Raw genomic sequence first — 9,415 nt, forward strand, 5'->3', positions numbered from 1 at the left:
ATTGAAAGAGTCGGGGAGCAGTGAAAGTGAGGTTGTTACATTCCTGATTGATAACGTTTCTGTGATTAATCTTGCAAAGAACCCAATTGCACATGGAAGGAGCAAACATATTGAGATGAAGTTTCATTAATTGAGGAAACTTATTAGCGAAGGAAAGTTGAGGTTGAAATATTATAGAAGTGAAGACCAAGTGGCTGACTTGTTGACTAAGCGAGTCACAAAGGATGTGTTTAAAATGTTGAAGATGAACATGGACTTGGAGAACTTGAAATAAGGTGGAGTGTTAAGAAATTTTACTATTTCAAGTGTTGTAACCGGTTAATACGGGGGTGTAACCGGTTACAGACATTAAAATTAAGTCAATCACTAGAAGAAAAAGTGTTTTTGGAGTAGTTGCAATCGGTTATGCATTCGTAGTAACTAATTATCATTGTTTGTTAATTTATGATATTTCATAGTTGTAATCGGTTACAAGATTTGTGTAACCGGTTATAGGTTCGACATTTTTTTTACTTGATGTGTTTGTATTCCAATTGATGTCTATATACCCCAATTGTATATCCTTATAATACAATGAGTGAAATTAGAAAATTCACACCTTCAATTATCTCTCTCCAACTCTTTTCTCTCTCACTCTTTCTTTCTCCACATACTCAGACTCTCTATTATTTACCAATCTTATGATTACATCTTCTAATATTTTTTACCTTATAATTTATTGATTAAATTATTTTTACATGAATGTATTTAAATAGAAATTATTTATAATTTCAACTCATTTTAATATGAATCAATCTATTTAAAATTAATTTAGTTTAGATCATTGATCAATGTATTCAACTATTTTCTCAAGATAAAGCAAACAATCACTAATTGTTTTGTTCGTTTATGTGAAGATAAGAGGTTTTCTAATTTATTCATTTAATTTTTGTTTAGACTTGATAGAAGCATGGGTAGGTTGTCTTTGTCTATATCGAGTAAGGGTTTTTAATAACAGGAAAAAATTAACATCACTTGCTAATCTATATATTTATTTATTATCTGATTCAATTATAATTGACTGATTCAACTATGATTTAAAGGTCTCATCCATTCTATCTCTGATCCAGTTTTCAAAATATTAAAAACAAAAATTGTAAGTAAGTTGATATTTATCAATATCTAGTAATTCAATATGGACTAAATTATTTTAAACCTTCAATCAAATTATCCAATTGTGTGGGTTTTATCCTAATTTTATTTAGAATCATTTTAGTCTTTGATGTTATCCTTGTATAATTTCATGGTTCGTTATGATTTTTCTCCAACTTGACGCTATGTAAGACTATTTTGTCCTACACGGGCACCGCCTAATGTTATGAAATTTTTTGATTAGTCTCAAATTTCTTAATTTAATATTTCATTTTGGTCACTTAATTAAAAAATATTATAGGTTGATCATTTATGAATTATTCTGTTACATAAAAATGTCCTTGCCGTTAAAATTCTAAAAAAAACTTTAATTTTTGATACGTGGCGTGATAGGGAGACTTTTTTTATTTTTAATAAAATTCATATATTAAAACTAAAAGGTGTTACAACCAAAAATGAATTATCAAAACACCAACAAAATTAAGAACTTAAAGAAAGATATTTTTAACTTATTCTTTATAAAATCACCTCTAATCTAAATCGGGTTTGAGTCAAAAACATTGTAGGATCAATATTGAGATTTATATTTGCAAAAAAGTCTCTACAGGTGCTGCCTTCCCTGAATATATGGGTAATGAGTAAGTTAAATAGGTTAGAGACACTACTGCAAAAAACACTTTCTAATATCAGACGCAAAATGCATTTATCTCGGCAAAAGAATCGAGGTAAAGAAGGGTATGATGAAAAGTAATGACTTAACACCTCGGCTTTTAAAACACCGAAGTAAATGTTTATCGTGGCATGAGTTCGAACCCCCACTTTCTGCACTTTTATTATTTACAAAAATTAGCGCATTTTTTATCTCGTTTATCGTAAAAACTGAGGGGTCATTAATTTATTTTTACTAAAACTCGTTACAGTGTTTACAAAGAATATTATATTAATTGTCTATGAATATCATTTGTTGGATCTTCAGTTCCTTGATATTATGGACACGATCAATATTGGGAACCTCCTTTGGGCTCAGGCCCTCCATTCTAGTAAAAAAAAAAATACTCGGAACCTCTTTTCTCAAAACAAAACAAAACAAAAGAGTTTGTTAAAGGATATTCTTTACGGATCTTGCATGAATTTGTTTCTAGTAAAAAAAGGGTAATATAATTAATATCAATAATCAAAAATATTTTTGGTATAAATAAAAATTTAATAGAACAAACATTGAACCCAATTATTTTTCTCTTCTTGCAATCCATCGAAGAGAACTTTTCCAAGTTTTCTTATGTTTCAAGTGCTCATATGTTTCATTTAGATTTTCAATGTCGTAAGAGAACTTATATATAGACGTCCCTTAGGTTTCACGCAAATCACTAATGGTGAATTCTTGAGCGTTGATAACTTTTGTATGGACGACAAAGATTTGTTTAAGGCCCTTGAATGAAAATAGTGAAAGAAACACTTAAGTATCATCTCAATTTTTAATAAAACCGTGGAGTTAGAGTAAAATAATTTTTTTTCCAAAAATAGTTACCATGTTTACTCAGGATATTAAATACATTGTATGAAAAAGGCTATATAAGAATATAATCAAATGGCGTCAAGGTGTCAAACTTTAATTTGACACCAAATTTCTACTGTTAGTAGTACTCGATCAAGCAGTCATATAAATAACTTATTTTTTAAGGAAAATAGACTATATATTTTTTATTATTTTATTTTATTTAATATGAACATTTGATCTATCTTTTAACGACTGAGATTTGTTGTCAAATTAAAATTTGCCACCCATGTGTTTTTATATATATATATATATATATATATATATATATATATATATATATATATATATATATATATATATATATATATATATATATATATATATATATATATATATATATATATAAAGAGGAAGGTTATATTGACTCCAAGAGTAAGTTATAATAACTTACTCCACATCTTGACCATTAATTATTTTCAATCTAATGGTTAAAAATAATAAATCATTAAATGTGGAAAGAGAAAACTATTCCTTATTGTTTTTAACCATTAGATTGAAAATAATTAATGGTCAAGATGTGGAGTAAGTTATTAAAACTTACTCTTAGAGTCAATATAACCCTCCTCATATATATATATATATATATATATATATATATATATATATATATATATATATATATATATATATATATATATATATATATATATATATATATATATATATATATAAAAGATTGAAAAGAACGATAATTTGAAAACTAAATTTATTATTTATTCAAATGCATGGTAAGTATTTTTGTTAATAAGATTTCTTGTGTCTGATTGGCATGAACCGATTGGATAAATAAACTTGTTATTTTTTATAGTTTATTTTTTTCTCTCATTCTATAAAACAATTATTCAGAAAATAATCTCATAAAAATTATACGCAATCAAATCACATTTTTTGTTAATTAAGTAAATGAATTCATCATCTCTTAATCTAGTTGAACTGATAGTCATTGAGATATTTTATTACAGAGGCGCTAAGGAAAAAGAAATAGCAAATGAACTTCACTATGAAATCATTGAAACAAAATTGTTAGATAAGATCAAGAAAAAGAATACTTGTTGGATTTTCATACTTATCCATCAAAGTAGGACCCACTTCAACATTATGCAACAAGACAAGTTCATCTTAACCACTTTCATTCACCATGGGGTAGGTGTTAGTATATGTAAATATCTATGTACCTATATATGACCATATAAATATCACAATAATGAATGATCCTACTTCTATTTTTAATCTCTCAATCAAAATTCAATAAACTGATTTTCTGAAACTGTAAGATTCAGTGAAGAATAAAAAAAAATGTTGGCAATTTTTCACAAAGCTTTTGCTCATCCACCAGAAGAGCTGAATAGTCCAGCATCATACAAAGGTTCAAAGAAACCTAAGCTTCCTGAAGAAACTCTCAGAGAGTTTCTCTCTCATCATCCTCATAACACTTGTTCCATGAGTTTTGGTCAAGCTTCTGTTCTTGCTTATGTTAGACCCGACAACCCTTTTTCTGTTCATCAAAGGTTAGTTAATCATGTTTTTTTCATTTTTTCTTGGTAAATGTTTGTGATTCATTTTGAAACATGGGATGTTATTTTTGCAGGTTGTTTTGTGGAGTTGATGACATATACTGTTTATTTCTGGGGAGTTTGAACAATTTATCAGTACTAAACAAACAATATGGTTTGTCAAAGGGTACTGATGAAGCCATGTTTGTGATTGAAGCTTATAAGACACTTCGTGACCGTGGTCCATATCCAGCAGATCAAGTTGTTAAGGAACTTGATGGTAGTTTTGCTTTTGTTGTTTATGACAGCAAAATTGGCACTGTCTTTGCTGCACTGGTACATATATATTCATGTTGATATCCATCAATGTTTTTTGTTACAATTGTTCAAAAATCAAAATCAATGATGTTTGTTTTTTTTGTTAGGGTTCTGATGGTGGAGTGAAGTTGTACTGGGGTATTGCAGCTGATGGATCTGTTGTTATTTCTGATGATCTAGATGTTGTCAAAGAAGGTTGTGCTAAATCTTTTGCTCCTTTTCCAACAGGTACCAATTTTTTAGCTTTTGCAATTTCGATCAATACAGATAAACTAATTACAGTCACTACAAGAAAATTGTTGTTTAGCCGGGTGAATTTGCCAGGTGACAAACACCTCGCAAAATATTGCACTTGCGGGATGCATTCCACCTCGCAACCCAGATTTCTAAAAAAATAAATAAAAAATGTTTTTCCTATCTCGCAACGGAGGGAGGGAAGTTTGAAATTTTGGAAAAAAACGTTGTAGAGTGTTAAACACCCCGCAACAATTTTTAAAAAAGTTTTTAAAAAAATAAATATTACACTTACTGAGAAGTCAGGGTAGCAGGTGACTTTTTGTTGATTTTACTGACACAAAAGTTGCGTAGTGCCAATCACCCCGCAAGTCTCTACACCATTTTACTTTGCGAGGTGAGAACCACTCCGCAAGGTTTTTTTTTAAATTTTGAAAAAAATAAATCTGGAAATTAATAATGATAGAAAGTGGTAGGTACATGTGTCAGACAAAGAGGTTGCGGGGTGAGAAACATGCCGCAAGTGTCAATGAAAATAAAGTTTGTAGGGTATTTCGCACCTGGCAAATGTTATTTAATATTTCCTTTTCATCTCCACCTCCCACGTTCTCATTCTCTCTATTTTTCCATTTCCACTCTGCCTCCCACACTTGCATCATTCACTGAAGAAAAACAAAATATTCACAGAACCTTTAACCCAACAAGAACCTCACAAGCTGCATCGTTCCTTCCAAACCTTCCACAAGTTGCAATCTCGTTTCAAGCCTTCTCACAAGATACAATTGTTTGTTCCTTTCTAGGGATTCAACATTTGGGTTCAGGTATTTTTTTTTTTCATTTTCATTTTATCAACATTCATGCTAATTCAACTTTCGATTTCGTCGAAAGGGTTGAAATGAACTTCGTAGTATAATAAAGACTCCATTTTTATCTTTTATTCTGTCACTATATAAGGTTTCAATGGTTAATTTCTTTCATTGTGGTTGTCATTTCTGTCACTATAACTTAATCTAACAACGACGAGAATTATATAGATTTGCAATGTTTTTGGTAAGAAGGGTGGGGAAGAAAAGGAGTTTGAATGGTTAATTACTTTCACTGTTTTTTACTGGGTATATACACTTGATAGTGGATAATGTGGATGTTCTCTGAATGTCTTGCCTCTTGAATGTTTGGATTTTTTAAACTGAATGTGTATGTATTATTTTGTGCAATTTGAATGTGTGAGTTTGGAGCTGATATGAGGTTTGGTTTTGATGTGTGATTGCAGGTCTTTTCTCTCGGATGGATGCGAAATAAGATGGCTAGAGTTAGAGTGATACAATAAATTGACATTGGCCTTGAAGTGTTTTGGCTTGGTATGAATCTGTAAAACTTGAATTGAATCAGTAGCTCTGAATTACTCTTATGCATAGTTTCTGAAATTGTTTACAAATGTCAGCTCTTTTGACATACAATTATCGTTCGTATTTGCCATTCATATATAATTCTTGTAGTGCTGAACTAGTTTAATTTGTCATTCGTATTTGTCGTTCATATATAATTCTTGTAGTGCCGAATTGTTAGTAGTAATAGTTAGAAAAAATAATACATACACATTTAGTTTAAAAAATCCAAGGACCAAATTTGAATGTGTCTTAATTAAGGAAATAATATACCATCAGAACTGTGTCTTAATTTTAAGGAAATACAATTTGAATGTGTCTTGTAGATCGAAACTGTCCAAATATACCATCAGATTTGGTAAGCCTATCAACAGCCTTGCCCAACACTTCATTGCAAACTCGCATAGCTTGTCTCGTCAAGTTGTCTTCCACTGAAAATAGATAGATTATTATTAGTAGTACTGCTTCTTGTTGAACCTATTTGAGCTGCTTTCTGAAGAAGTGCAGTAGCTGACATTGGAGTAGTACTAGTTTGTGCCATTTGCATGATATCACAAAAAACAGATGATGAAATATTATCAACTGAATTATATGGTTGATGATTAATATTCTGTTGATTTTCATGGTTTAACCATAGTGATAAACTTGGCTTTTGCTGATCACGAAACCCTTCATGTGGAAAACCAGCTAGATTTTGACGTGATATGAATCCATGTGACAAACTAGTTTGTGTGTTCATCAAATTTGACTCTTCATTCTTGAAATTTAGAGTTGTTGGTACCACAAATATCTTCTGAAATCAAAGCTCAATACCCCAAAAACCATGATCAATTTACACCAGTTTTTAATACTACAACACAAATTCAACACCCTTCTTCTGCTACAAGCCATGATCATTTCACACCTCAACACATGCCACCGAGTTCTGGCGTGGCGGATTCTCAATATCCTTCTGCTGGAAGGCATGGCCAGTTTAAACCAGAACTGCTACCAACTGAACCAAAACCTTAACATTACTCTGGAACAAGCCATGACACATATCATTTCGGTGTGATGGAATCTCATGAGCCTAAATATCAACACCTCAGTGCAATGAAAACTCAGTATCCATCTTCTGGAACCCATGATCAGTTTGAGCAATCTTTGCCACAATATTCTAGGGTAACTGAGCCTAAACTTCACCACCAATCTGTTACAAGCTTGCCACAGCATTCTAGGGAAATAAAGACTCATTACTCATGATCAGCTAAGAGCAGAGTTACCAACTGAACACCACTCTCCACAATATTCCAGTGCCATGAGAACTCCTTCAGCTGGAATCCATGATCAGCTAAGAGCAGAAGAACACCATTCTCCACAACATTCCACTGCCATGAGAACTCAATACCCTTCAACGGGAACCCATGATCAGTTTAGAGCAGAGTTACCATGAGGTGTGTCTTGCACTCTCTTCTGCTAAAGCATCACAGAAAGCTCTATGTGTAATAAAACTATCCTTCCTGTGTGAAATCCAATGAAATCCATCATTAATAAGTTAACCATTTGCACTATGCAATAGTACTATCAAGGATTTAAACAACCGGCACACCGTCCGTAAAGACTTTTGCGATTTCAACTAGTACAGGTGATACCGTTTTGACATCATGACCGTTTTTTAAAACCTTGAGTACTATTAAAAATATGTGATACTCAAGAGTAGGATTTTACTCCGATTGATCTAATTAGCTTGCTCTTGAAGTTTAAAGGGTTTCAACATTATATATACACCACTGTCAGATTTAATACTTCATGGTATGATTCTAGTGTCTTCATCAAGCATTTGATGAGGAAGCTAATTGTCTTTTTGTAAGGTGATAATCATTAGTTTTGGCCTTTTTTAATGTTCAATGTTTGATTATTCTTGCAGCTCTTTACTTTGTTGCTGTAGTCAATCTTGCTGCTCTTTACTTTGTTGCTGTAGTCACTCTTGCTGCACTTGTTGGACAGCATTTGGTGAGGTGATAATCATTAGTTTTGGCCTTTTTTAATGTTCACTGCTTTGATTATTCTTGCTGCACTTGTTTAATGTTCAACTGATATTTTGATAATCATTAGTTTTGTTTTTTCTATCATTAGGGGCTGTTTGTGTTAATTAAGGATGATAGATGTTGGGGTGCTTTTTACCTCTTGGAAAGCGTGTTTGCGGGGTGCTTTTTACCTTGCAATGTTGCGGGGTGAGAAACACCTGGCAAATTTGCGGGGTGCTTATCCCCTTGCAAAAAGTTGCGACTAACGTTTTTGCGAGGTGGCTAGCCCACCTCGCTAATGTTGCGTTGCAGGGTGAAATTGGTATTTGCGGGGTGGCTTTCACCTGGTAAATCTGAGTTTTTTTTGTAGTGAGTCATCACGTTATGAATTAATCACAATTTATATTTTATCACAAAAATGATGAATATCAATATCGGTATTGACGTCTTCTGATATAGTTTCATCACAAAAATGATAAATAATGGTATCTGTATAATATCAACATCTTATGATGCTGATACTGTTTTACCACAAAAACGATGAATAATAGTATCTGTATCAATATTGGTAGGTATCGACATTTTCAGATACTGTTATATCAAAAAACGATGAATAATAGTAACTGTATCAATATTGGTATCGACATTTTCAAATACCGTTTTTGTGATAAAAATGATATTGGTATGACATATTCCGTTTGACATATACCGTTTTGTCGCGGCTGTTTTTGATTTTGTATTTTCTAAAACTATTCCAATTTCTGAAGAGTTGGTGGGGGTACTATATTGTAGGGTGTATGTTTCATAGTGAAGGAGGGTTGATGAGCTTTGAGCATCCAATGAACAAGTTGAAGGCAATGCCAAGGATAGACAGTGAAGGAGTGATGTGTGGGGCCAATTTTAAGGTTGATAAATTCTCAAGAGTCAACAGTATTCCAAGAGTTGGTAGTCAATCCAACTGGATGGAATGGGAACAACATTAGAGGTTAAATTTGTAAATAAATAAACTTTATGGTTTTTAATGTAAAATAAAAATGTACCTTACTTTATTAATGTTACTACTTTCCTTTCCTAGCTAACCCCACCACCACCTACCTTACCTTATCTTATCGTCCTTTTGATTTTGTCTTGTTTCGGTTTTCTTGTGTAGTTTTTCTGTTTCCCTTCTGAGTAACATGGAATATTGAAATGTTTTTTGAACATGTATAGTGTTGTGTTATTTATTTATTTTAGTGTTTTTTTTTTTAAATGTTGTTCACCATTTGCTAGTGTTATGTCAATAATGTCATC

At 31.8% G+C, this 9,415-nt stretch overlaps 1 protein-coding gene across 3 annotated transcripts; it reads left to right on the forward strand.

The window, feature by feature from the left end:
• Window positions 1–3,856: 3,856 nt before the first annotated feature.
• LOC131653648 (stem-specific protein TSJT1-like) lies at window positions 3,857–9,204 on the forward strand. Of its 3 annotated transcripts, XR_009299121.1 has the most exons (7): window positions 3,857–4,197; window positions 4,278–4,518; window positions 4,608–4,728; window positions 5,403–5,555; window positions 6,005–6,092; window positions 8,026–8,116; window positions 8,918–9,055. XR_009299121.1 is itself a non-coding variant. In XM_058923902.1 (5 exons), exons 1-5 carry the CDS (start codon window positions 3,986–3,988, stop codon window positions 6,031–6,033), a joined length of 756 nt encoding a protein of 251 aa, XP_058779885.1. In that variant the 5' UTR covers window positions 3,857–3,985; the 3' UTR covers window positions 6,034–7,965. The 3 variants fall into 3 exon arrangements, 2 of the variants coding, with proteins under 2 accessions (XP_058779885.1, XP_058779884.1); XM_058923902.1 differs by lacking the exons at window positions 8,026–8,116; window positions 8,918–9,055 and having other exon boundaries at window positions 6,005–7,965; XM_058923901.1 differs by lacking the exons at window positions 5,403–5,555; window positions 6,005–6,092; window positions 8,026–8,116 and having other exon boundaries at window positions 3,875–4,197; window positions 8,918–9,204.
• The last annotated feature ends 211 nt before the right edge of the window (window positions 9,205–9,415 follow it).

This window comes from Vicia villosa, linkage group LG2 (genome assembly GCF_029867415.1).
Source record: "Vicia villosa cultivar HV-30 ecotype Madison, WI linkage group LG2, Vvil1.0, whole genome shotgun sequence".
NCBI classification, from domain to species: Eukaryota; Viridiplantae; Streptophyta; class Magnoliopsida; order Fabales; family Fabaceae; genus Vicia; species Vicia villosa.